Here is a 25,168-nt window from a genome sequence, read left to right as displayed (position 1 = left end):
AGGGACTAGCTCTTTCAAAATGGCAAAGCACTAAAATCCGGACTGCAACAGCACAGCGATGCTGCTGTGCCATTTCTATCTTGGTATAATGACAGTGTATAAAACAAAGGAAAGAAATACTGACAGAACTCCTGCACAGGAGTGAAGAATAGTCTGAAGAAAGAAGTCTTCCATGTATCTGGTGGCCTTTGCCTCCTCACTCTTAATTTTGTAGTCTCCACAGTAAATTGAATACTTGTTCTATGCAGTTGGCTATGAGGACAGCAAGCTGCTCTGATGAGACTGGCTTTTAATAATATAGCAATTTGCTATAGAAATAACTTGCAGGTTCTCGATTTAATGCTTTCTGGTTTAGCTTGACATGACAGAGATGTAATTTTAAGCTATTGCTAATTGAAGTGGCCTGGTTTGATTTCCTTTTACTGTGGATGGCTGTCTTGAGAATTCATATTTCTTGGGTTAGACGGGTCTTGGCTGTTGTGAAATCCCTCATCCTGGTCATATCACTGGAGCTATGTGATGTCCCAAGGTGGCTTCAGGAGCACTTGTCATGGTGTCCATACAGCTCTCCACTGAAACCGTGCTAATGCTGGTGTGATCATATGGGAAAATCTCTGCTGCTCCTCCCTTTTGTAGGTAGCAGGAGCTTTCCTGGAATTCCTCTCCAAAGCTCTTTTCCAGAATTTCTGCAGAAGCTCCTCTGCCAACTTGGCACAAACAGTGACCCAGGAGTGCTCATTTCCTTCACTGGGTCTGGCAGTGTCTTGTAGACACTGGTGTTCCTCTTGGCTGGCTCTTCAGAGGGGCTGAAGAGGACGCTTCCCAAAGAGAAAACTGAGCCCCTGACGGAGCCTGCGTAGGTCTATGGTGACATGTCCGTCTCCATGATGACAAGATTTTTTTATTAGCTCTTACCAAACCACAGCATTTCCTGCCAACATCTAAACAGTGATCCCATCTGGTGTTGCTGAACCCAGAGCAGTGACAGTTGCACAGAGGGAATGTCCTGTGGGTGGAATAGCTGCTGGAGGGCTGCCATGAGCAGAGCATCCTCTGAACCACAACATGGTCAAGCTTGCCATGATGCTAAGTTACGTTGGAGCAGTTACAGGAACAACTTGCCACCCAGAGACAACTGCTGAGAAATATTCAAACAAGTGGGGCTTTCCCAAGAACACCCCAGTGGCTGCCCTGAAGCCATGCTGGCCCTTCCCTGCCACACACCACGCATGAGGGGAGGGAGCAGAGCCCATCTCCAGGAGTGCTGAGCACCTCTCTGGTGATACCAGGAGGATAAAACAGGTTCTCTGAATGCTTCCCCCAAATCCATCCTGCTCCTTCTACCCCATTTAACAGCTCTTCCTAACAAGGATGGTGCTTGGTATGGATCAGCTTCTACATAAAACTGCTGTCATCAGATATCACTGTTGCAAGTGGGGTAGCACCAAGAGATGTGGCTCTGGTTGCCCTCCCAGCTGCAGCAGTGAGGCTGCCTACTGCCAACACTAAAGAGGAAGGTGTCCGTACGGGCACTGCCATCTGCATGGGGATGTTAGTGAGTACCACCGTGGTCAACAGAGGAAGTAACCACTGATAACTGTGATGGCAGATACCCCATAGGTGATGGTGGTGACAAGCATGAAGAGCAGTGTGGACGCGAGACTGCTACTGGCAGCAGGGGCAGGTGTTGATCCTGGCAGCAACGATGATGCTCAGGATTACTACCAGCAAGCGCTTCTTGTCATCATCATCAGTGGCAGCTTCCAGCTCCTTCAAATTCCCTTTGCCGTGACTCATACACCAACAGCAATCCCATAGCATGACCAGGGAAGGTTTGGTTTAGTAGCCAGGATGCTCAGGGGTTCAAAACAACTCTTTCTGAAGCTGCTGTGGTCATTACAAGTAAGCCAGGAGAAACTGCATGGAGGAATCATGGGTCACAGCCAAAGCTACTAATCAGAAAAAAGAGCTTTTCTGAAATGAGAAAATACACATAAGGATTATGTGAAAGAAGTGGCTTTCCTGGACCCTCCACAAAGCAATTAAACAAGCGATAATACGTTCATTATATAAAACACTGATATAGAGCTGGGAAGAAAACATGTGGCTACCACATAGTGCAGACCAAACTGAAGATACTCTAGATATTAGCCCAAGTGTACAAAGAGCTTTTAGCTCTCTTGCTCACATGGAGCCAAGAAGCGAGCAGAACCCACCACCAGGAATTAATGGGCAAGTCAGACCTCATCACAGCTGAGTATGAGACAAGCTGAGAGCCTGGGGAGCTCGCGGCAGGGAGATTCAATCTCTGCACTGGAGCCTTGAAAGATCTGTTAGGTGACACTGCAGGGCTGCGAGCAGGAGGTGGACATGCCAGGGATTGTAGGTGATCATACGCAGCCTTATGAGGCCATGTGGTCTCAGACCTCAGTGGTTCTTTTGTTCTTCTCTGCAGGCTGCTACTTTAATGCACTTTACAAGTCTATATGCATTATTTAAGCTTTTTAAAAGACTGGGGAGGAGGTTTGCCTAGGATTATTATTGATACTACTTGCAATATTATACTGGGGATTAAAATCGATTTTATTTAATTAACCTGAACGAAACGATCTTTTGTGCATGTTTCAGTCACAGGAGAGGTGTCAGAGCAGAGAGAGGAGGATGTGTATGTTTAAACTGACTGAACTGTACTTTTGTCAGTGAGATGAGTATGAAAATCTCTCTGTGGCACCTAGAGAAGATTCCTTAGAATCTACTTAGCCTGTTTCAGGGACAGGCTTCGCTGTCAACAGTGCCGCAAAGCACGGCTGGGGCTGGGATTGTGCAGCCGGGCAGCTGAAAGCGTGCTTGGGTGTTTCCATATTCCACTGGAAGTGAAAACAGCCCAGGATTTGGAGAACGAAAGTACAGCAAAGCCATGTACATTGCTGTTCCTCCTGCGATGCCAAGGATTCGCATCCTGCAGCTGCCTTCACGGACACGTGGCCCAAGCGGCCAAATCCTGTGTCTCAGCAGCCACGTCACGCCAGCTGGCCTGTGAACAGCTGCACACAGAAAAGTCAAGAACTCAAAAAATTGCTTTAACTGCCTCCATGTGTTTGTATATCCAACTCTAAAAACCTCAGTGCAACGCCTGTGCTCTGACCTCCCAGCCTAAGCTCCCGGCTAGCTGTCCATGGGTGTGACGGCAGCCCAGTGCTGAGAGACAGAAAGAAGAAAATGCAGAGGGATGATGTGCCTAACCCGCTTATCCCACATTTTTCCTGAAAAGCGCATGCCCAATAATCCCAATAAATGCATCTCTCAGCCCTTTGCTTACCCAAAAACCACCAGGATAAACAACTAACCAGCAGCCTCCATCCTGCAGTTGTTTCTGTTGCTGAATAAGGCAGAAACATGCAGAAAAACATGAGGAAACTCCCCACTAATCCCTTATTTTGGACTGTCTTTGCTAACTGCGCCACTTCTCCAGCCCTGCAGTTATCCCAGTTCAACCAGCAAAGCTGCATGTTAAGCCCCTGAAGCTACAAAATGGAGGTACATCACAGCAATTTTACCCCAAAACATGGTGGAGGACTGGCTGCGGGGCTCCTGGGGCAGTGCAATCAGCAGTGCTACCTCTTTCTATATGTTAATATATAAGGCAGTGTAGAAATAGGTATAAATATATACTTTATTTATGCACACTTCATATATATATATATGTTGATATAAGGGTATATATACTCACGCGTAAAGTTAGATATAAATATATATCCGTAAAGGTGTAGCTATATGTACGAAACACTCTCTAATAAGATGTAATGAAACGAAGAATAAAATTTACAGGTGAATATGAAGTAATTAAATAAAACTGCACTTCAGGGAGCTTCAGGGCACCTAGCCCTGTGCAGGCGAGACAGCTAAATTCAGAGTAGGCAGAGCCCGAGCAGGAGACCCAGGGGGCCCGGAAGGCTGCCGCCACTCCGCGGCTCACGGCCTGCCCTCCCTGGGCGGCCTCTCTCCCGCCCGCTGGCCCCCGGAGGCAGGCTGGGGAGGGGAAGGCTGGGCAATGCCCAGCTAGCTCCGGTGCCACAGCCCGCCCCGGCCGGGAGGAGCCTGCGCGGGCGGCGCGTCCCGCCCCTGGCGACGGCGGCGGCGGCGGCGCCGCGGCCCGGCCATGAGGCTGACGCGGGCGGCCGTGCTGGCGCGGGCTAAGGCCGGTGCGCTCGACAGTGTCCGCCGCCTCAACTGCTGGTGGGCGCCGGCGGGGGACGGCCTGGAGGGCAGCCGGGCCGGGGAGGGTGCTGGGCCTAGGCGGACGGGCAGGCCTGGGGCTGAGGGGAGCAGGCAGGCCTGGGGCTGAGGGGAGCAGGCATGCCTGGGTGAGGGGACAGGCAGGGCTGGGGTTGAGGGGAGCAGGCATGCCTGGGTGAGGGGACAGGCAGGGCTGGGGTTGAGGGGAGCAGGCATGCCTGGGTGAGGGGACAGGCAGGGCTGGGGTTGAGGGGAGCAGGCATGCCTGGGTGAGGGGACAGGCAGGGCTGGGGCTGAGGGGAGCAGGCAGGCCTGGGTGAGGGGGGACAGGGTTGGGGAGGCAGACGGCCTGGTGGGGGGGAACAGCGAGGCCCATGGTGGGATGTGTCAGAACAGCTTTGGTGGATGGAGACAGTGGGGGCACAGGGCACAGGGCTGTGCAGCCCAGGTGTGGGGGCAGTGGGTGGGTGGGTGGCTGGGCCATGCCGTGCTCCCAGTGACCCCCTGCTCTCCTCCTGCAGGGGCAGCCACCTGACGGATGTAAGTACTGCACAGCCTGCTCCCATCCTGCCAGGGTGAGCCAGTGAGGAGGGGCCCCATGGCTCCCAGCTGCCATTGTGGAGCCCCAGCCTGCGGCCCTTGTGAAGGCTGGCAGCCAGAGCAGGGAGGGAATGGAGTTGATGGGGCACTGAGGAAGGTGCAGGCCTGGGTTTGGGCTGGCCTGGTACCAGCGAGCTGCAGTGCTTTTCAGGATTGATTAGCATCTCATACAAAAAAAAAAATAGGGGTTGATGTTTCCAGAGAGTTCTTGGAAAATTCCTCTCTGACACCCTGCACGGACCCCCAGAGGGCAGGATCCTAAGTCCTACCGCATCTGTTTGGGATTTTGGATGAGGTACTCTCGTTAGGAAAGGGTTGTCTGGGGTAAGAGGGATCCCTTCTTGTGTGCGGTGGCTGGAAAACCATCTCGGAGACTGCAGAGTTGCTGGAGCTGAAGAGCAACGTGATGCTGGCTGGTGTCTGCGCTTCCACTCCTGGGCGGAGAGGGCGGAGGAGCTGCTGACTCTGCACTGACTGTGGCAGCAAATCTCTCTCGTGGTGTTAAACCTGGGTTAGACTGAAGCAAATCTAAATTCCTGTTCTTGCTTTTATCTTGATTGTTTGTTTTAAGTTGCTTTTATTTATAGGGTTTTTTTGGGGAGTGCCAACTTGCTGTTTCTGTCTCTTCCTGCCCAGATATCAATATGCCGGGATTTGCCCAACATCGAGGTGATCACGTTCAGGTGAATGTCAGGCTGCTCGCCTTGGAGAGGGCAAGGGAAATTGCCTTTCTCATAGGGCTGTGGCTTGCCTTGGGTTTCTTACCACCTTTCTGTAGTTGTGTGTCTGAGCCAGCTGCCTGGCTCTTCATGCCTGATTTCTCAAGTGGCAGAGATGCAGAAATGATTATTCTTCTGCTAGCTCCTCTACACCTTTCCCACTCAAGAAAACAATCCCCGTTTCGAGAAGTATTAAAATCTCTTAGGATTGTTGCTCTCTAAGTCCTGTTCCATAGTTTGGATGGAATTTTCTGGGCCTCCATATAGGGCCAGTTTGCAGAAAGCTTGTTGAAATGCTTCTTGGATCTCACAAAGCTTTTTGTTTCTGTAAGCCTCCCCCCCGACACACCCATCCTTCACCTGTCCTGGGGATCCCATGGAGCCAATGCTGTCTGCGAATTTGAGCTTTTTAGCTTGGGAGTCTTATATGGGTTCTCCTTCAGTGAGTCTGAGAAACTGCTACAGAAAAGGGTGCAAGTGTGGTGGGTGTCTGTGGTAAGCAAAAGCTGTTTGTCATCAGAGGAGAGCCTGCTTTTTAAAATTCTTTCCTCTGTTTAAAAAGGTGAAATGCTTTATTTTTGTTCTGTGCAAAGCCATAGGCCCCTGAATGCCCCTTGCTGTGCTGTGCTGGGGTGAGGCTCCTGAGTGAAGCTGTTGCAGGAAAGGGGGCTGGAAAGCCACTGTGCTACAGGGGCTGCTGTGCTCCCACCTGAATGGTACAGCGAGGGAGGGATGTGCTCACTGGTCTCTGATCCCGCAATCTCTCTTCAGTGTGAATGGCATCTCGGACCTTGAGCCGCTGAATCAGTGCCAGAATCTGAGTGAACTGTATCTGAGGAAGAACAACATTGCAAGCCTAAATGAGCTCTTCTACCTCAAAAACCTACCCCGGCTGAGGGTCCTGTGGCTGTCTGAAAATCCCTGTTGTGGGTCGGACCCCCACCGCTACCGAATGACAGTGCTGCGTAACCTACCAAGCCTGCAGAAGCTTGATAACCAAGGTGGGTGTTTGCAGGTAAATGAACAGCCCCAGGCCATGGGCAGGGTGAACTGGAAACCAGTGACGTGTTGGTTCCTCTTGTTAAGGCGTCCTTTGACTATTCCTTGAGTCAGGATTTGTTAGATGTTCAGCATCCCCTCTGCAAGATCCACCCCTTCTAAGCTGTTTTCTCCCTTCCCTTCCCTGCAGTGCCGGAGTTAACACTAGCTGAGAGAGCCTCATTATAGCTGAGACAGTACCACTAATTAGTGGTTTTTTAGAGAGCTCTCCTTTGCTGTGGCAAAACAGATTCTGTAATTGGATCTGCTGTCAAAAAAAAAAAGAGAAGCTTTTCCATCTGGTAGCAGTAATTTGGTGGCTTTTGGAGCCTTCTCCAGAGACAAGAAATGGCAAAGCATGTTTGCATCCCTCCCTGATATCTTTCCCACTTTGAGAAACTGACTGGTGATGGCTGCTGGCGTTTTCCTGCACGGCTTTTACTGCAGGAAGGAGGATGAAAGCAAAAGGCCAGTACAAAGGACAATTTCTGAACCCAAACCCCTGCGGTATAGCTCTGCAGCAGCAGTACATTCCTCATGACAGATGCTGTCTTCCTGGACTGCTGCAGTTTATTGCAGCAGGGTTTTGTTTTGGCTTTTGCAGCTGTGACAGAGGAAGAACTGTCCCAGGCCCTGGTTGATGGTGAGGAGATCATGGCCCCACCAGCCAGGAGGAGCATGGAGAACGGCTGCCCTGAGTCTGCTGAATCCAGTGCTGCTGAATCCACAACGGAGACCGAGAGTGAACTGCTGAACTTCAGTCTGGAGGAGACAAAGTGAGGGCTTACTTGTGAGCTGTTAGGATTTCTGGGCTGAACTCCTGTGTAGCATGCAAGGACCCTGCCAGCCAACCCTGATATTCCATGGGCCAGGCCTGCAGCTGGTGCAAATTCCTGTTGTTCCAGTTACTGTGGTGGAGCTGTGCTGGTTTAATAGCACTTGTGGGTCTGGTTCTCTATCTGCGAAACAGGCTCATCTGTAGGTGGGTACTTACTCTCAAGTGTGTCAGCTGCATGTGCAGACAGAGATGGATCCTCTCTGAAGTGTGAGCTCCAGTCCATTCTTGCTTAGCTCTGCTTCTGTGACATGCTTTGGCCATGTCAGCGCTGTGGCACTGTGTGTTGTTCAAGTGCAGTGCTACACGGTCTGCTGTCCCAGCTAGCATCGGGGCATGGGAATCTGTTGTCCCAGGTGGGGCTGTGAGCAGACACCTTGTAGCAGCATGCTTGTTTACATTTTACAGCTGTGAGGCTCTTGCTACATGTGGGAGGTTTGCTTGGGGTGTTGTGGTCTGTAGAGGTGGCGTGTGAATAGATGTGCCTTGATTCCTTCAGTTAGATACTTCTTGCATGGTTGCCCATGATTAGAAAGGATTGGCCTGGCAGAGGAAGGTTCTGCCAGCTGGTCGTAATAACATTCACTCTTCCTCCCCTTCTTTAGCAAAATTCGAGAGGAGCTTGGTATGAAGCCTGTTCCCAGGGATAAATTTTCCTCCTTTTCACCTCGAGAGACAGATTGCAACCGAAAGAAGAGAGTGAGTATCTTTTAATGACCAAATTGCTCTTCATCGTATGCAGTTCTGGGCCTCACCATTTAAGAATGATGTTAAGGCACTCGAATGCGTCCAGAGGAAGGCAACCAAGCTGGTGGTAGGGCTGGAAGGAATGTCCTATAAGGAGCGGCTGAGGACTTTGGGTTTATCTAGTTTGGAGAAAAGGAGGCTGAGGGTCAACCTCATTGTTCTGTTCTCTACAGCTTCCTGAGGAGGGGACTTGGAGAGGGAGGTGCTGATCTCTTCTCCCTGGTATCCAGTGATAGGATGCATGGGAATGGCTCAAAGCTGTGCCAGGGGAGGTTCAGACTGGATATGAGGAAGCATTTCTTTACTGAGAGGGTGGTCAAACACTGGAACAGGCTTCCTAGAGAGGTGGTCAATGCCCCAAGCCTGTCAGTGTTCAAGAGGCATTTGGACAATGCCCTTAACAACATGCTTTAGCTTGATTAGCCCTGAAGTGGTCAGGCAGTTGGACTAGATGATCATTGTAGGTCCCTTCCAAGTGAAATAGTCTATTCTATCGAAGACATTATGCAATGGAAAGAAAGCCTGATGAAGTTTGTCCTCTTGATCTGTCTGCACATAAGTTCATGTGTGTCCCTTCACTGGGGTTGTGCTAAGAACATGTGGTAGTTGGGCAGCAGCTGAAATGCAGCCAGCAGGCTGTTGGCCTGACAGACAGGACTGCTGAACTGAAAGCTTGGGTGGTTCCTCAGACCTCTCCATGGTGTAGCCTCAGATGAACCTCATGGATCTTGGCTGTTCAGCTGGGAATTGCTGTCTGCTGGGCTGAGTGCCATCACTTCAATCAGCAGGGTGATATCTAGACCACATTCTGCCTCATTCTAATATTAGTTGCCTGCGATCTCTCTTTTGTTCATGTTTTAAATGTACTTGAGTATATTGCTTTGCAGCACCATGAGTAGTACTGCAGGCTCTGGCCTTTGGGAAAATAAAATATTAATCAAGGGGAGGTTCAGGTTGGACATTAGGAAAAAGATTTTCCCTAGGAGGACAGTTATTTAGAGAGGCTGTGGAACCTCTCCCTGGAGTTTTTCAAGACGTGGTTTGACAGAGCCATGGTCTGGTGTTGGCAGTAGTCCTGCGTCAGTGGGAGGTTGGGCTGGGGACCTTCAAGTGTTCCTTCCAGCTCATGCTTTCGTGATTCTACCAGCTCTTCTTATTCCTCAGGTCAGAGGGTTCCTGTCCTTTCCCGTCACATGCGGTCATGCTGGAGAGAGAGGGCAGCTGCTCTTGAATGCACTTTTCCTTACAGAACCCAGTTGGGAGGGTGGCCAGGAGCCAGAGGCATGTGGGCATTCTGTGCAGGACTGGGTGGACGGGTTTGTCCTGCATTCCAGTTAGCCTCATGTCACATGCAGTTTCTGCCCAAGTTTGTCCCGAGGGCTTCATTGATCTGTCCCTGTAGCTGCAGGTGGCTGTTGCAAACCACTGCCAGTGGTGGTGGAGTTCCTAGAAAGAGCAGCTCTTCGAAAATCAAGTGTCCTTTTCCAGCCTGGCATTAACATGCTTGTATAAAGCAGTGTCTGTGTCGTTCCGACAGAACAACGTCCTGAATGCCATCCTGCTTCTCATGAAGGAACTGGACATGGAGGGTCTGGAGATCGTCCAGCAGACGGTGGGGAGGAGACTCCAGGCCTTTCGGAAGAAGGACCTGCAGGAGGAGTGACGGTGCCCATTACAAACCTCCCTGGAGCACCAGCCATCCCTAGACCCGCAGTGCTGTTTTTCGCACACATACCTGGCTACAGCCAAAGCCTCGGCGTTTCCCACTGCGCTTCCCCTGTGGAGGGGCTGGGACAGGGTGCTGCTGGCTGCCTGTATAGCTCCTGACATCGCCCCTGGATGTGCACATCATGCTGGGGCTGGCAGCACCCAATCTAGCTCTCAGGAGCTTTTCTGCTTGCGTAGCAGGCTCCACTAACATTTGTATTTCGTGTTGCTGGGTCTGTTTGATGGGAGCTGCAAGGGAATCAGCAAAGCAAAAGTGAGCAGGGCTGCAGTGAGGGCTGGTACTGTGCTGTGCGATCCAAGGGGGATGGCAAAGCCTGCTGATGGCTAGAAAGGTTGCTGCTTGTCAGTGGCTCCCTGTCAGACTAACCCTCAGCCAGCCTCTGTTTGTGTGTAGCTGACTCTGAAGGCAAAGATTCTACCACAAAGATTTGTTTTTGTGAAGTCTGTTGGGGAGACACTGCCTGAAATGATCACCAAGAACTGTCTGGTGCAGATTGTGAAGGTCAATGTCAAATTCTTAATTTATCTTAAACTCCTGACTTCTTCTGGTCCTTGTTAGTGCATGCAGCATCTGACTTGGCTGTCAGGCAGCCCAAAGAAAAGCTTGGTGCAGCCTAGGTGAAACAGAAATTACTGTCTCCCAGATCCTGAATGCTCAGCTCTACTCTCACCCCCACATGCCCCTGCAGGCATTAGAGCAGCTTAAGGAAACTTAACATCAGAGTGAAAAGCTCCTGTGCGTTTTGCAGTTAGGAGAAAAAAAGCCAAGTGTTACTGTCCCATTTGCACAGGCATCAGGGGTGGTGTTTCTCTTCAACTGGAAAAGCTGCATTTACTAAGATTTTATAGAGCCTTTAAATACAAACTAAAACATTGTGACATACCAAATAAAACCAGTTATCCCCCTAGGACGTGTAAGTTGTGGCTGGAGTTTAGCAAACATAGTGAGAACAACTGACTCTGGGCATTGCTCCATTATGTCTGGTTCACAGCTTGCATTGTCAGCCCTGCGGAGCAGGAGGAGGGCTGTGGGCCCCTGTGCCCTCCCACTTTGCTGGACCCATGAAGTGGCTCGCCTGCCTCTGGTGCTGGTTGATACTGCACCGGGCAGCTGCAGGGCTGCTTTTCAAAACCACTGTGCTATTTAGGATTCTTCTTGCAGCCAAAAGTCCACACTGAGTGCAGGAAGCAAAAGACATGGTGAGCAAAACTCACTTGTTCATGCAGAGGTGCAAAGCCTGCCTGGGCAGGATGGCTGCCAAGAGATAGGACACAAGCCCTCGGTGCCATTCAGCTGTAGACCCCGGTGCTGCACAGGGCAGTGTGGCCTTTTTGTGTCCCCACTGTCCCTGTTTGTACAGGTATCTGAGCCTCCGTGTGCCGGGTTGTGCTGCCGGGAAGAAATGCTCCTTGGGGATGGTGACAGCCCTGTGTCCACAAGCCTGTTTACTTGACCTTGGTGGGAGGGGGCATGGTTTGACCCTCGTCACTAGGGTGAAGATCGCTGATGCCTTTAATTCCTCAAATGACCTGATTCTTGCCTTCTGCATTAAACCCAGCTGCATTTAAAGGGCCAGTGTGATTTATAATGTACCAGACTTCCCAGCCAGGGCCTGAGAGACTTACCCATCATCTTGTTTGCATCTTGCCCTTGTGCTGAGGGCAGGTCCTCTCCCAGGCTGTCTCGACAGCCTACTCAGTGGCAGAAGTTGTGCCTATCTGTGTCGGGGAACAGGGGAGCTGCTGTTTGGGCGTGCTTGACCCCTCAGCTTTGCTGGAGGAGAGTGATCAAAGCAAGCGTCATCATTTGTCATCAGGGCTTGGTGGTTATATGGAGCAATCACCATGGCCTGAGGCTGCTCTGGCACAGTTCCTCCTCTCTCTGCTGGAGAAGTTGGGCTGTTAATCCCCAACAGCACTACTGTCCCTGAGCAGAGCTCGCCGCCTACGTGCCGTGCTCGTCATACTTGGCTGGTGTGGGTGCTCCCACTGCCAGGCAAGCTGCCCTTGATGCTCCTGACCACTCCTTGCAGGGTGACCCTGCTTGCTCTTGGCACAGCCCCGGGGGAGGCTGGCCCCTTCAGCTCATGCCTCTTCACTCTGGGGACCTGGCAGCCTGCCTTTTGCTGCAAGATGCTCATGGCTTTGTGCTCTGCCTCGTCTTCAGGGATGGGGGGAAGCTGGGGCTGGGCTGGATGTGCTGGGGAGTCTGAGTGCACAGTCACCACATCCCCTCCTCATCCTGGCAGAGCATGGGGTGGTTGCCCGTCATGAGATGTGGGGCTGTGCCTGTCGGTCTCCCCCCAGGAATTTGGCACTCCAGGCTTTTTTTTGGGTGGAAATGAGGTGTTAGGGCTGCAGTGACCCCTTTCCCCATGTGCATCCAAATGTGCAGCTGGTCTGAGTGTGGGGACACCACCCCCCGCACTTCACACCCTAAACCTGGCTGCTGGAGGGCTGCGGTGCTGTACTAGCCCCTCCAGTGCCCTGCCTGCTGCCGAGAGCACCAGGCTGGAGAAAATGGATGCTGGAGAGGAGCTGAATACCCGGGGCCTGCCAGCTGCGCTGAGGCACGAGGCTCCACCTGCGGTATGGTACAACCGTGGGGCTTTTCAGCCTGACCTGCTTTCGCCGTGACCTGCCTCAGTGGGGGCTATCGAGTGGCGAGGGCAGACGTTTCCCAGTTGTGGAAAATGCCAGCGGCTGTCTGCCCATGGGCATGGATTCAGCATGACTTGCTTTCAAAGCATGCTTGGGGACTCTTGGAGGCTGATGGTGAGTCAGGTGTGTGGGACAACTTGACTGTTGTCAGGTTGCAAGGGTGCAGGTGCAGGGGTCTGTGGCTGACAGGGGTGGGGGTGGGTCTCGCTTGGGATCCGGATGGGGCTCCTCAAAAGTGGCACATGGGATGGTGGAAGAGCCCACCGGCTCTGGGAGGAGGAGCCAGTTCTCTGCCTGGAGTCCCCAGAGCAGATACTCACCCAGGAAGAGCAGCAATGCTGCCTCCATCAGCAAGGAAAACTATTTCTCCATGCGTCCAGCGCTGGCAGGGAAGATACAATAATTGTCATCTTCATCCAGAGCCTAAAACAAGTAATGTGGCCAGCTAGGGGAAAAGTACTGAAATCAGGGGGGACTTGTCACTTGAGGACAACTCTATGGAGGAAAAAATAACTTTATGTTCGACCCAAAAGACCGTGATGCATCCTGGTGCTGGTGATGTCCCAGAGCCTGGAGCCGTCAGCAGAAAGCCCCAAGAGGAAAGTGGCCTGGGAAAGGGGCTACACGCAGCCGTCTGGCATCGGCTGAACGCGGCAGAGCTCAGCCAAGCCAAAGCACTGCACGCGGGAGCCGGCGTGCTTGGCAGCCACCCTGAGAAACTGCATTAACAAACACACACATCGCCTTGATAAATCACTTCTGTGCTTTCTTTGAAGGTGGGAACCAAAACAAGGGAGAAACAATTTTTCTCTGGGATTGCAAAGCCTGCCCGCAGAGGGATGCTGACCTTGCACTCACCACAGCCTGGCCAGGAAGAGGCTGCCCGCGGTCCCACTCTCCTAGGCTTTGAGGACACACAAAGCAGGGAAACCTCCTGGCCCAGCATTAATCTGGCTCTGGCAAACCATCTGGCTTTGTTTGCAGGGACTGTCCCCCGTCCTCAGCCCAGGTCTGCCCCTGCTGCTCTCTCTGCGGGGACTCGGCGCGCAATGACAATTCTCCAGCAAGGCAGGTTTGGCTCCAGCAGGTTTTATCTCTAGAGGACGAGAGCGGCGCCGCGAACAGTACAAGATTTGAGGGGTCACAGAGCAGCAGTGAGATGATGGGCACAGCACCCAGGGCTGCACAGTGACAGTCGCAGCCAAGCATCATGCAAGGTGGCCGGGGAAGAGGGGCTTGCTGGCACCAGTGCTCTGCACTAAGCCCTTGAGACACCCCACCAGGCAAACACCATGGGAGGATGGAGCTTTACCAGGGCTCATGGGGCAGCCGAAAGCCCCCGGGACCAGCCCCTACCCGCTCCGGGACGGCACCGCATCGTCCTCAGCTCCCCTCCCGCATGTAGGGCAGGTGACTAAAAGCAGCAGTTGGCTCAGGCGGTCAAGTCACTAAATAAGGAATCAAGATATCCCATCATTAAATAAGAGGAATAAACTATTAAGGGATGATTAAGGGTCTGGGCTGTGCAGCTGGGCTCTAGCAACACCTCTTTTCTGCACCTGCACAGGGACCAGACCCTGGACCACCAATTTGGGGCAGGATTGTGCTGTTTTGGGAGGCAGGACCAGGCTCTGCCTGCTTTAAGGGGTCGGTGGCAAAGCTACAGGGCTACTGAGAACAGGGGGGACCCGGTGCTCCCCGAGCAGCACGTGGGGAGGGAGAGGACACAGATGGGGGGGCTACAGCTCAGGCTGGTGGGACTAGAAACCCTTCTCGATGCTGAGCGTGCGGCGGGTGACGTGCTCCATCTTCCCCGAGATGTACTCTGTCAGGCTGATCTGGTAGTTGGCGAGCATCTTCAGCATCAGCCGCAGGTTCAGCCACCACTGCTCCTGGGGCAACCTGTGCCTGCACAGGAGGGGACATGGCTCTCGAGTGGCCCTGGGGACAACCCAGGAAGGTCCCCCAGGACCTGGCAGGGCATGGGGACAGAGACTTACTCAAAATCAGTGACTTTCTTGAGCTCTGTCACAGGGCTGAAGGCCACCACCTTCTTCCTGAGCCCAATCACGCAGGCAGAGTCACCCGAGTTGGCAAACACGCGCCCTGGGAGGGAGACACAGCCAACCATGACCACCTCACCGGGGGCTGAGTGGCTGAGCCCAGAGCAGCAGGGGCTGCCCAGTGCCACCAGCCTCCCCTCACCCCACCATGGGACCCCCAGCCTCCGGCTCACCCTTGCGGTAGACCTCCTGCAGCTTCTCCGACATCCACAGCACTGCCTTCACTCCCAGCTTGGTCCCATAGTTGCGGTCAAAGGGGGTTGGGGCTCCCCCCTGGGGACAAAGAAATAGCAATGTCAAGCCCACCCAAGCCCACCCAGCTCCTGGGGACAGCGGTGGCCCATGTGGCCCTGTCCCCCGTACCTGCTGGAGGTGGCCCAGGACATTAATCCTGCAGTCAAAGATGCCTTTGCCCTCAGAGGAGTAGAGGTTGTAGAGGAACTCGGTGGTGTAGTGCTCGTGGCACTTCTCATTGCTGGGGGAACAGAGGGAAGGGATTGGGGGGCTGCTCCTTAATCTGGCAGCCCCAGGGGGTCCCTCCAAGCTCCCCTAAACACCTTTTTTTCCTGTTTTGTTCTCCCTGAGGCCCAGAGCCCCAGCCCATCTCCCCAGCAGGACCCTGCGGCTGGGGTGGGGATGGCAGTGGAGGCATCCAGTACAGGATTGTCCCCCTGGCCGTGTGGCATCCTCGGGCAGGATGCTGTGCGCCCACCGCGCTGAACCGCACTGAATCAGGGACCCTCTCCGGCTACAGGAAGGGCTCAGCTCCGGCCTTGCTCTCCACCGTGGGGCTGGGTTTTTTGGCAAGTGTCCCCAAGGGTCCCCAACTCACCGCAGCACCAGCCCTCTCTGGATATCTGTCTTCATTTTGTCAGTCAAGTGCTCCACGTTGGCCTGCAAGATGAATGCCAGGATGGTGTCAGCCATCCTGGGTCCCTCTGGTCTTCTCATTCGGACCCAAGTGCCACTAATGTCAACCCAGCAGCTTTATGGGTCTTGGCCATACTCCTCCAAATCCTGCCCTGCCCCAGAGCCCTCTCTTTCCTGGTTTTCCTTCTTATTTTACGCAAACGATGCTGCCAGAAAGCAGCCTCCTGCCCTGCTCACCTTCAGGTCGTGGATGGTGAAGGGATCTTCGTAGACGTAGGCGGCATCGGCGCCCACCGCGATGCCGGTGACAGTTGACAGGTACCCGCAGTAGCCCCCCATTGTCTCCACAATGAAGACACGGCGCTTGGTGCCTGAGGCCGACTGCTTGATGCGGTCACAACTCTGTGCCGGGAGAAGGGGGGGGGTGTCACATCAGGAAAACCCATCTTTGCTGCCTGGGACAGGATGCTGGTTCATTCCCGCATGTCATCACAGAACATGATGGGACCTGGTGGAGCAGGACGGCCCCATAAGCTGCCCCCTGCCCTGTCCCTCACCTCCATGGCCGCATTGACGGCTGTGTCCGAGCCCAGGCTGAAGTCGGTCCCGGGCACGTTGTTGCTGATGGTGGCAGGGATGACACACATGATGATGCAGAGCTCCTCGTACTGCCCGCGGGCCTCAACCAGCTGCAGCACCCCCTCGTACGCCTGCAAGCAGCCAAGAGCTGGGGAGGTGCTGGCCCTGGGGCCGGATCCGCATCCCAAAAGGGATGGCCCAGGGTGCCTGCACTACCTGGGATGCTGACAGCCCACCCCAGCCCCCACTGAAACAGAGCTGAGGATTCCCCCGCACCTCAAACCCCCCAATGACCAGCAGCCCTTGGATGTTGAATTTCCGCACGTTCTCCACAATCTTTTCCATGCAGGTCTTGGGCAGTGTCCTGTGGTGGGGAGGAGAGGGGAGACTGTAGGGTGAGGATAGGGGGTCCCCACAATCCTCAGGGACAGCAGTGTCCCTTCTGCTATATCCCCCGGTCCCCCCAGCTCTGTGCTTACCGCTTGGTGCCCAGCATGGACCCACCACGTCCCAGCCAACCTGCCACGTCGTGCCAGCCCACTTCACGGATCTGCAAGCAGCGGTGCTCAGTTTTGGGGTGGGGGAGCACCCTACCATCCCCCTCCAAGCCCAAACCTGTCCCCCTGGGAAACCCATGGCACCCAGGCTCGCCATTCCCCTTACCTGCCCCTTGGACAAGCCCTCGAAGCCGTCGCTCACCACGTAGACGGTGTGTCCCTGGCAGATACCGATCCGCACGGCTGACCTGATGGCGGCGTTCATGCCAGCAGCAGGGGCACCCACATTCAGGATGGCCAGGCTGAAGGGGCTCTGTGGGGACAGGGACAGGGGTGGCATGTCGATGTGTGTCCCCAAGGTGGGGACATACCCCTGCCAGGCCCCATCCCTCCTCACCTTCTCCTGCGCTGGCTTCTGGTGTGCCAGCAGCTTGTAGATGTTCCAGTTGTTCTCAAAGCTCCTGCAAGGACAAGGCAGCGTGGCCCTGAGGCACACCTGGACTCTGGGGCATGGGGAGGCACCCTCCCCGGCTGCAGAAGCCACTCGTTTCCCCCCGGGGAGAAGCCCCCATCCCAGCACGTCCTTTTGGCCACCCCACAGGGATGTCTCCCCCCATCCCGGTCCCCTGTCCTCACCTCCCACGGAGCTGGATGGCCTCCTCAAACCTCTTCTCATCCATGGCCTTCTGCACATCCTTTGTCTTGTGGGGGGAAAAGATGCAGCACCGTGATGCCTGTGCTTGCAGGGAGGGGAGCGGGACCCCCACCCAGCAGGGTGGCGTGTCTGATCCCTCCTGGTACTCACCACCTGGACGCATTCCATGAGCGGCAGCCGCACCGACTGATTCCCCGAGAGGCTCACCACGCAGGCGGGGGTGTCCGGCGTGGCCTCCAGCAGCGCCATCACTGCCTCCATCCCCATCTTGCTGCTCTGCAAAGGGAAAGGGGCACCCGCCGCCCCCTGACACCAGGGCCGCCCACGCCAGCCAGGTGGGATGCTCCCCTGGGCTCACACAGGGATGCTCCCACAGGCTTGGAAACCGTGCGGCTGCTTGCACGCCTGATTTACGGCCAGAGAGCTGCTGGTTTTATTTAAAAACCCATGAAATTTGCAGCAAATGAGGGGAAACAGGCACATCGCTCTGCCCGGCACAGTGGGGCTGAGCCTGCAGAGACTGTCTGAGCTGGCAAGTCCTTTGCAACAGGCAGAGGGAAGGCAGGAGTGAGGTTCCCCAGCTGCCTGCTCCTTTCTGTAGAGTGCCCCCCCCGTGTCCCCCTCAAGACCTACCAGCACGCGGTCAAAGGCTGACGGGGTCCCTCCACGCTGCACGTGACCGAGGACGGTGACCCGCGTGTCGAAGCCCAAGCGTTGCACCACCAGCTGCGGAGCAAAGAGGACGTCACGCCAGGGACCCGCTGGTCACTGCACGTGCCGGAGCAGGTGCTGGAGCAGGTGCCGGAGCAGGCACTTACGTCCTTCACGTAGTTGGAGGAGATGGGTTTGCCACTGCGGTCGATGGCACCCTCAGCGATGATGATGATGTTGAGCCGTGACCCTCTACTGCGCGTCTGGTGCGAGGGGAGGAAAACAGCTGCCACAGCTTAGCCAAAACTCACCAGCAGCCGAGCCCGAGCATCCTTCCTCCCCCACGCCCCCACCATCGGTTACTGCCTGGGGGGTGGCTCAGGTTCTGGGCGGCCGAGCCCCCGAGCCAGCACTGGCCCTGGCATGCGAGGGCTGGATTTGCGCTCGGCTGAGTGCCCCGTTTCACAGGGACAATGGCGGGAGCTCCCGAAGCTTCGCAGGGGCCGGGCACCGGCTGCAGGGCTCAGCCCGGATCCCCGTGGGACTCTCTGGAGAAAAAGGGGGACAAGACCGTAGGAACCCCCCTGCTCACCTCCCCGAGCCTCTCACACATAAGGTCCTCCCAGCCATCCTCTGGAGGGGATTCGGGGATGAAGAGCCAGTCGGCGCCTGAGGCCAAGCCGGATACCAGCGCCAGGTACCTGGGGGGACAGAGCGGTGACAGCACCGGCACCGGCCCGGCCCTGAAACGCAGCATCTCATCCTGCCAATGGGATTCCCCACCCACGGGGGCTTACCCGCAGTGGCGGCCCATCACCTCCAGCACAAACGTCCGCTGGTGGCTGCAAGGACACGGGTGGGAGAAGGAGGGTGGGTGCGATGCCCCGGGGTGGGCCAGCACTCAGCACCCAGCACCCGGCCTGCTCACCTCTGTGCCGTGGTGGTGATGGCATCAATCACCTCCATGATGCGGTGCAGTGCTGAGTCGGTGCCGATGGTCATGTCGGTGCCGCAGAAGTCGTTGTCGATGGAGCCCACCAGCCCTACGATATTCAGGCGGCAGTTCTCCCGCGCCACCTCCTCGCTGATCTGCCCTGCGGGGGGGACAGCCGTGCCACTGGTTATTTTAGGGTGCTCCCAGCCCCCCCCAGTATCGGGCTGGATCCTGCAGAGCAGCAGAGGAGCCCAACCCTCCCTAGGGGTCATAGTGACGGGGTGGACCTCTGGACCTCAACACCCCTTGAATACTTCCACTCTACCCATGCAGAGGTTTTGGGGAGGGGGGGTTCACACACCATCCCGGACCAGCTCCTCCAGCAGCCCACCCCACTCGGAGCGGAAGATGTCGGCACCCGTCAGGCTGCCGTCCCCACCAATGACGCAGAGGTTGGTGATGCCATGCTCCACCAGGTTACGGGCGGCCCGCAGCCGGCCCGCACGGGTGGTGAAGGCTTTGCAGCGGGCACTGCCGATCACCGTCCCACCCTGGAGAGATAAGGGGGGGACATTGATCATCATGCAGATTTGGGGGGGTGGGATTTGAGGGTCCCACAGCCCCACCGGTGAGCCTCACCAGCTGGATGATGTTGGAGACGCTGAGCCAGTTGGCTTGCTTGATGTTGTCTCCTCCCTCCACCAGCCCCTCGTAGCCCTGTGGAGAGGCAGGGGGCAGAGGTGAGGGGTACCCCGGCACAGGGGGGGCGGTTCCCCCCCACCCATGGCAGGGAGCGGGAGGGTACCCCAACCTCATAGATGAGGAAGACCTTGGCTCCCACGTATATCCCCATGCGGGTGACGGCACGGACGGCAGCATTCATCCCTGGAAAGGCAAGACGTGAGCTGGGGCGGCCCCAAGGGACCCCGCACAGGGTGGGTGCCCCATAGGGGAACGGATCCTATAGGTGACCCTGAAGCATCCTCTCGAGTGGGGGGGGGAGGGGAAGCCACGCAGGCAGAGACTGGGGGAACTCAGTGCACGGGTGGGAGCTGCAGATGAGCAACCGCCCGAGAGCAAGACCTATTAGAAATAGCTGCTTATCGCTGGGTGGGGGGAGCCCACCGCGGGGGTTCCCCCGTGGGGCCCGCGACCTCCCTCGGAGGGTGCTCCGGGGGTGATGGGGACAGGGAAGCGCCGCGGGTGGGACGCACCGACCCTTCCCCCACGGGGGGAACACGGGAGGGGGGTGTTCCCCCTCCCCGCTCCCCCGCCCCGGGAGCCCGGGGAGGAGCGTGGGCCGCGTCCCCGCGGGGCCGGGCGGACACGGACACGCAGCCCCTACGGGGCGGGACCGGGGCCGAGCTCCCCCCCCCCTCCTCCTCCTCCTCCTCCTCCACCTCCTCCTCCTCCTCCTCCTCCTCCTTCTCCACCCGCCGGGCCCCACCTTGTGCGTCGCCGCCGCTGGTGAGGACGGCGATGGCCATGCCGGCCCCCGCCATCCGCAGCCGTTCCAGCTCCGCCGCCGCCATCGCTGCGCTCCCGGCACCGGCGCCTCTGGCCACGCCCCCTCGAAGACACGCCCCTCCTGCGGGCACGCCCCCTCCAAGTGAGGCCACGCCCATCTCCCATTGGCCACGCCCCTTCCCCGCACCCTTGGCCCACGCTGTGCCAGCGGGACGAGAGGGTTGTTTTAGTATCAATTTTATATTTTTTAAATTTTAATCCATAATTACTTTAGGTATCATTAAAAAACAAACATACGGAGCGAGGCCAGCCAGGGTTTTCTCAGTCCCCACTCCCCTGCCCAGTCCATTATGGGGGCTACGGGGGTGCCGCATCCCAAGGGTCGCATCCCTCCGAGGATGGGGGTCCTGTCGCACCAGTGCTTGCAGGGACCACCGGCACTGGACGGCCTCCCCGGGCCCCGACGGGTGCAGCGTGGTGCTGCAAGTCTGCTCCTCTCCATCCCTCCCTCCCTTCTCCTCCTGGAGCGGTCCCCCACCACTGTGTCCCCTCTGGCCTCCCGCATCACCCGGGGGGAGCGGGGACGGCGTCCCTGCCCAGCCAAGGGATGGGGAAACTGAGGCTGGCGCTGGCTACTCTCTCCCCCGCCGGCTGGAGCGGTGCCTCATCCCACATCACCATCCTCGGGCGCTGCAGGGCCGGGCACCCCCGGCACGTCCGGCAGGGAAGGGGTGCGGGTGGCTTGGGCTAAGGAAATGGGAGAGACCTGGCCGGTCTCCCGATCTCCTCCTCCCGCAGCCCCACCTCCCCGGTCCCGCTTAACTCCCCGCCAGGCCAGCCGTGGGGCCACCATTCCCGTCCCCATCCCTGTCCCCACGATGCTCCGGTTGCTGCTGCTCTGCGGGGCCCTGGGCTGCGGGGCAGACCGGGCTGGTAAGGCAAAGGACACGGTGGCAGTGGGGCAGGCAAAACTTGGCATGGGGGGGACACGGCTTACGGGGAGGGGATAGGGTGGTGGGTGATGTCCAGCATCTCTCGCAGCCCCACTCGCCTTCACCATGCTGCAATGGACCCGCGTCTCCAAGGGCAGCTCCGTCTTCTGGGGGAACGCCAGCCTGGATGGGCAGCTCAGCCATCTCCTGGAGGGGCTTAATGTCACCCAGGTGCTGCCACTGGAGCCTCCGGACACCTGGGCCAGGCGGCAGCAGGACGTGACCACCTACCTGCTCTACTTCAGCCAGCTGGTAAAGCTCTTCAGCAAGGAGAGGCCCATCAACTGTGAGTGGTACCCTGGGGGGGGTATGGGGACAGGAACACATGGCCCGCTGAGGGACAGGTCCCACTGGGGAAGGGGAGCCCCCCCTGCACCACCTGGGCATGGGGACGGCTCTCCAGGGACAGCTGGGCAAAGGGATGGGGACATGGCCATGTGCAAAACCTCGCTCTGGGCAAAAGGAGCCCTTCTGTGGAGCTGGGAATTTCTTACTCGGAGCCCACCCCAGGAACAGGGTGATGCTCAACCTCCTGCTGCCCCTCAGGGAGCAGGGCTGAGGGCTGCAGCCTAGGGGGACGGTGAGGTGTAGGCACCCTTCCTGCACCCTGCCTGCATCCTGCCTTCACCCTGCTTGCACCCTGCCTGCATCAATATATATTGCTCCTAACCGAGTCCTGTCTGCATCAAAAAGCTGGTGGTAATGTTGTACGAAGCTGGACCCAATCTGCTTCCAGATAGGCTCTTGCACCCCGCCTGCACCCCGTAGCCTTCGTGAGAGGCATGGGACAATGATGGTGCTGGTTTTGTGTTCCTGCCTGCATTGTTCCGCAAGCCTATGTTACCTCCAGTGTTCCTGCGCAGGGCGTGTTTTACCTTTGTTTTCTTTGTTACCCCCAAACCAGTTTTGCCCCAGCTCTGCATTTCTTTACCTGGCCCTTGGGGAGCACTTTCTCATCTCGGGGTCTCCAGTGTAAGCCCCACACCTCCCCTCGCCCCACACTCCCTGTGCTGCATCCTTCTGCGAGAGCAATGAATAGCTCGCTCTGCACCAAAAAACCTCCCATCTCTATAAAACCGAAACTGTGCTGTATGCAGATAAGGAAGGGAAAAATAAGCACGGCTGCCTGGCCATTGGAAAAGTTGCCGCTGCAGCTAAACGGAGCAAAAACAAAGCTGTGGGTGCATCAGGCAGCGCAAGGGTGAAGCCTTGTAAACTCAATGCACAGCTTGATGCTGGTGATGCCAATGGGCTGCCAAGGATGGGAATGTGCTGATCCTGACCCCATCCCTCTGTCCCTGCAGACACCCAGAGCCTGTGCTGCCGCCTGGGCTGCCGCCTCTTCCCCAATGGCATGACTGACAGCTTCTATGAGGTGACCCTTAATGGGACAGCTTTCCTTAGCTTCCATGTCCCCAACGCCACCTGGGAGCGGCGCTGGCCTGGCAGGGACGCGGTCGCCACCTTTGCTGAGAGGGAGCTGATGAAGTACCCCAAGACCACCCAGGACCTCCAGCATTTCCTCAACACCACTTGTGTTGGCATCCTGCGGGCTCAGAGCACCTGGACGGGTCTGTGCCAGGGCCTGGGGGGGGGGATGGGGGGAGCAGTGTTACACAGTGGCATGGTGGGGGTGACCCCAGTCATCACTTCTGTCCTTCTCACCTCTTGCAGAAAAACAGAGCAGCCGATCGCATGCCCCGCTGGTGCTGGGCCTGATCCTGGGGACCTTCGCCTTGCTGGGCATGGCCGTGGGGATCTTCTGGTGCACAGGAGGGAGCTGCTAGTGGAGCTGGCAGCCATCCCACAGGAGGCAGGGGATGGACCCATCATCACCAGGCAGAGGCAGGGACTGAGCCTGTGTCCTGCACGGGATGTATCTCACCAGCGCCACAGGCTTTGCTCCCAAAGGACACTGGTGGCTTCCCTGCCCGGTCCCAGCTGGGTGGACCCTCCCAGAAGTAGCACGATGCCCAGGGGCAGTCCCCATGCCGGGCTGCCATGGTGCATTGAGACTTAATGCAGAAACACACTTGGCACAGATGGAAAAAATGGGGAAGGGGGAAGTGGCAGGAGAAACAGCCAAGAAAGGGTTAAAAGGATGGCACTGAAACCCTCATTTATCTCTGTTCCAGTGGGGATAAATGCCCAGGAGGGACCTTTGTAGCACTGCTTCCAGACGTTAAGATGTTGCGTAATAAAACTGCCCATCAGCTCTCACAGCACATTTGGTTGCTCTCATTTCCTCCCAGCAGCTCTGACATGGGGCTGCAGATCCATCATGGGGGGCAGGCATGGTTGCTAGTGCTGGGTGGGCTCGTCGGTGTTGCCAGCCTTTGTGTCGGACCCCAGGCTGTGCACCAAGTTTGCAAGGAGAGAGCCTCTCTCTGGAGAGAGGCTGGTGGGGTTTGTGCTTCCCGAGTTTATTTCTATCTGCCTGCAGCTTTGGTTTGACTGAATTAAGTGATTTTTCCAACAGCCAAGTAGCAATGCTTCATTTATTTTTCATTTCCTCATCTTTGTATGAGACACCGAAGTTGAGTACAGACAGCTGTAACAGGACAGTTTTTCTGAGGAGATTAATGTGTTCACCACTCTGCCATAAGGATGCTGCCCAGAGGGATATGGGAGCATAGGGAGACTGGGTGAGGGGCAGGGCAGGCATGGGGCAATGCACTGGAGACCCCAAGGAGAGAAACTGCTCCCCAAGGACCAGCTAAAGAAATGCAGAGCTGTAGTACTAGTACTGTACAACAGCATTCATTGCTTTATTTTTCTTTTCTGCAATCTAGATCTGAGCTAAAATCTGCTCTTTTGACTGTTTAGACTTTGATTATATTAATAATAAATTCTTGGCTGCATTTCCCTTTCATCCATAGCAAGATTTTGAGCATGACACCCCCGCCCCAGGGACAGGAAGGGCTGGGGATGAGCCAGGAGCTGGCTGGGGCTGCCGAAAGAGGGGACAGCACAGGAGGAAGGAGCCTTCCTGGATTAACTTCCAGCTCATTCCTTTCTAAATACCCTTCCCTGCAGCTCAAAGCAAGAAAGAAAGGGTGGGCAGGGGGGAAGACAGGAAAAGAGATACAGGACAGAAAGTGGATGGGAAGATGCCATAGTGGTTATCCTTAAGGAGGCGGTCTCCAAAGACCACATCTCATCACCCTGGCCACTGGCCACCCCCTGAGCAGCCCCCGCCTCCACCAGGCTCTGGGGGCAGGGGCCAGCACACTCCCCACCCTTCAGCAGGCTCCTTTGCAAAAGGGAAATGGCAGCCAAGAGGCCGGATGATCCAAAACAATGAGGCATGTGAACATCATTGCTCGGCCTCTAAAGAGGCACCCTTGGCGGGAGCTCTGCTGCAGGCTGAGCATTGCGTGTCCCCACCACGGGCACCAGGGGACACAAGGCTGATACTGAAGGTCAAACACAGTAGGTTTGCTCCCCATGAAGAGATAAAAAAAAACCTTGTAGCCAGCTTCCAGCAGGGAGAAACCGCTGCATTCACAGCTTTGCTTTGGTGTTCAGACTTGGGGCATCTCTGCTGCCTGCACATGAAGGCAGATGTTGTACTGTGGTCCCAAGATCCAGAGTGATTCTCATGCCAAGTCCCGCCCTGGGCTGCGCTGCCTGTGACTGGGAGGGCAGAGTGTGGATCCCCCAGGAGAGCAATGCCCCAAGGCTGCAATGGTGCAGTTGGGCATGGGCTGGCAGCAGGGAGGGCACCCAGGAGAGACCCAGGCCAGAGAAACTGGGGAGGTCTGGAACAACAGGGCTTATTTTGTTTTTTTCCTTCTGAAATGCATCACCTGTTGGACAGAGGAGGAAGTCTCTGCTTCAAACAGCTCTGGAAAAGCCTTTTTCCTGACCCCGGGCCCCCCATGCATGTTGGTCTC

The 25,168-nt window shown here is 56.2% G+C and overlaps 3 protein-coding genes across 6 annotated transcripts; 2 read left to right on the top strand and 1 right to left on the bottom strand.

The window, feature by feature from the left end:
- Positions 1–4,051: 4,051 nt before the first annotated feature.
- On the top strand, positions 4,052–11,471 carry CFAP410 (cilia and flagella associated protein 410). 2 transcript variants are annotated; one of them, XM_075507638.1, is made up of 7 exons: positions 4,052–4,236; positions 4,758–4,776; positions 5,473–5,519; positions 6,327–6,556; positions 7,198–7,369; positions 8,034–8,127; positions 9,749–11,471. In XM_075507638.1, the coding sequence occupies exons 1-7, from the start codon at positions 4,160–4,162 to the stop codon at positions 9,836–9,838; spliced, it is 729 nt and encodes a 242-aa protein (XP_075363753.1). In that variant the 5' UTR covers positions 4,052–4,159; the 3' UTR covers positions 9,839–11,471. The 2 variants fall into 2 exon arrangements, with proteins under 2 accessions (XP_075363753.1, XP_075363752.1); XM_075507637.1 differs by having other exon boundaries at positions 4,056–4,236; positions 9,713–11,471.
- Positions 11,472–13,147: 1,676 nt separating this feature from the next.
- Positions 13,148–20,389, bottom strand: PFKL (phosphofructokinase, liver type). 3 transcript variants are annotated; one of them, XM_075507634.1, is made up of 22 exons: positions 20,261–20,389; positions 19,625–19,698; positions 19,453–19,530; positions 19,175–19,364; positions 18,808–18,973; positions 18,677–18,721; positions 18,472–18,580; positions 18,047–18,142; positions 17,862–17,954; positions 17,379–17,504; positions 17,210–17,274; positions 16,971–17,034; positions 16,740–16,886; positions 16,556–16,626; positions 16,353–16,440; positions 16,055–16,207; positions 15,735–15,899; positions 15,460–15,521; positions 14,991–15,102; positions 14,801–14,900; positions 14,565–14,670; positions 13,148–14,472 (listed from the first exon to the last, which is right to left on the bottom strand). In XM_075507634.1, the coding sequence occupies exons 1-22, from the start codon at positions 20,343–20,345 to the stop codon at positions 14,325–14,327; spliced, it is 2,343 nt and encodes a 780-aa protein (XP_075363749.1). In that variant the 5' UTR covers positions 20,346–20,389; the 3' UTR covers positions 13,148–14,324. The 3 variants fall into 3 exon arrangements, with proteins under 3 accessions (XP_075363749.1, XP_075363750.1, XP_075363751.1); XM_075507635.1 differs by lacking the exons at positions 19,175–19,364; positions 19,453–19,530; positions 19,625–19,698 and having other exon boundaries at positions 20,261–20,373; XM_075507636.1 differs by lacking the exons at positions 19,175–19,364; positions 19,625–19,698; positions 20,261–20,389 and having other exon boundaries at positions 13,149–14,472; positions 19,453–19,523.
- A 631-nt stretch (positions 20,390–21,020) lies between these two features.
- On the top strand, positions 21,021–23,509 carry PROCR (protein C receptor). The gene is made up of 4 exons (XM_075507633.1): positions 21,021–21,213; positions 21,322–21,558; positions 22,577–22,843; positions 22,947–23,509. Exons 1-4 carry the CDS (start codon positions 21,036–21,038, stop codon positions 23,057–23,059), a joined length of 795 nt encoding a protein of 264 aa, XP_075363748.1. The 5' UTR covers positions 21,021–21,035; the 3' UTR covers positions 23,060–23,509.
- The last annotated feature ends 1,659 nt before the right edge of the window (positions 23,510–25,168 follow it).

This window comes from Mycteria americana, chromosome 7 (assembly GCF_035582795.1).
Source record: "Mycteria americana isolate JAX WOST 10 ecotype Jacksonville Zoo and Gardens chromosome 7, USCA_MyAme_1.0, whole genome shotgun sequence".
In the NCBI taxonomy this organism is placed as follows: Eukaryota; Metazoa; Chordata; class Aves; order Ciconiiformes; family Ciconiidae; genus Mycteria; species Mycteria americana.
This window is presented reverse-complemented; position numbering and strand designations above follow the sequence as displayed.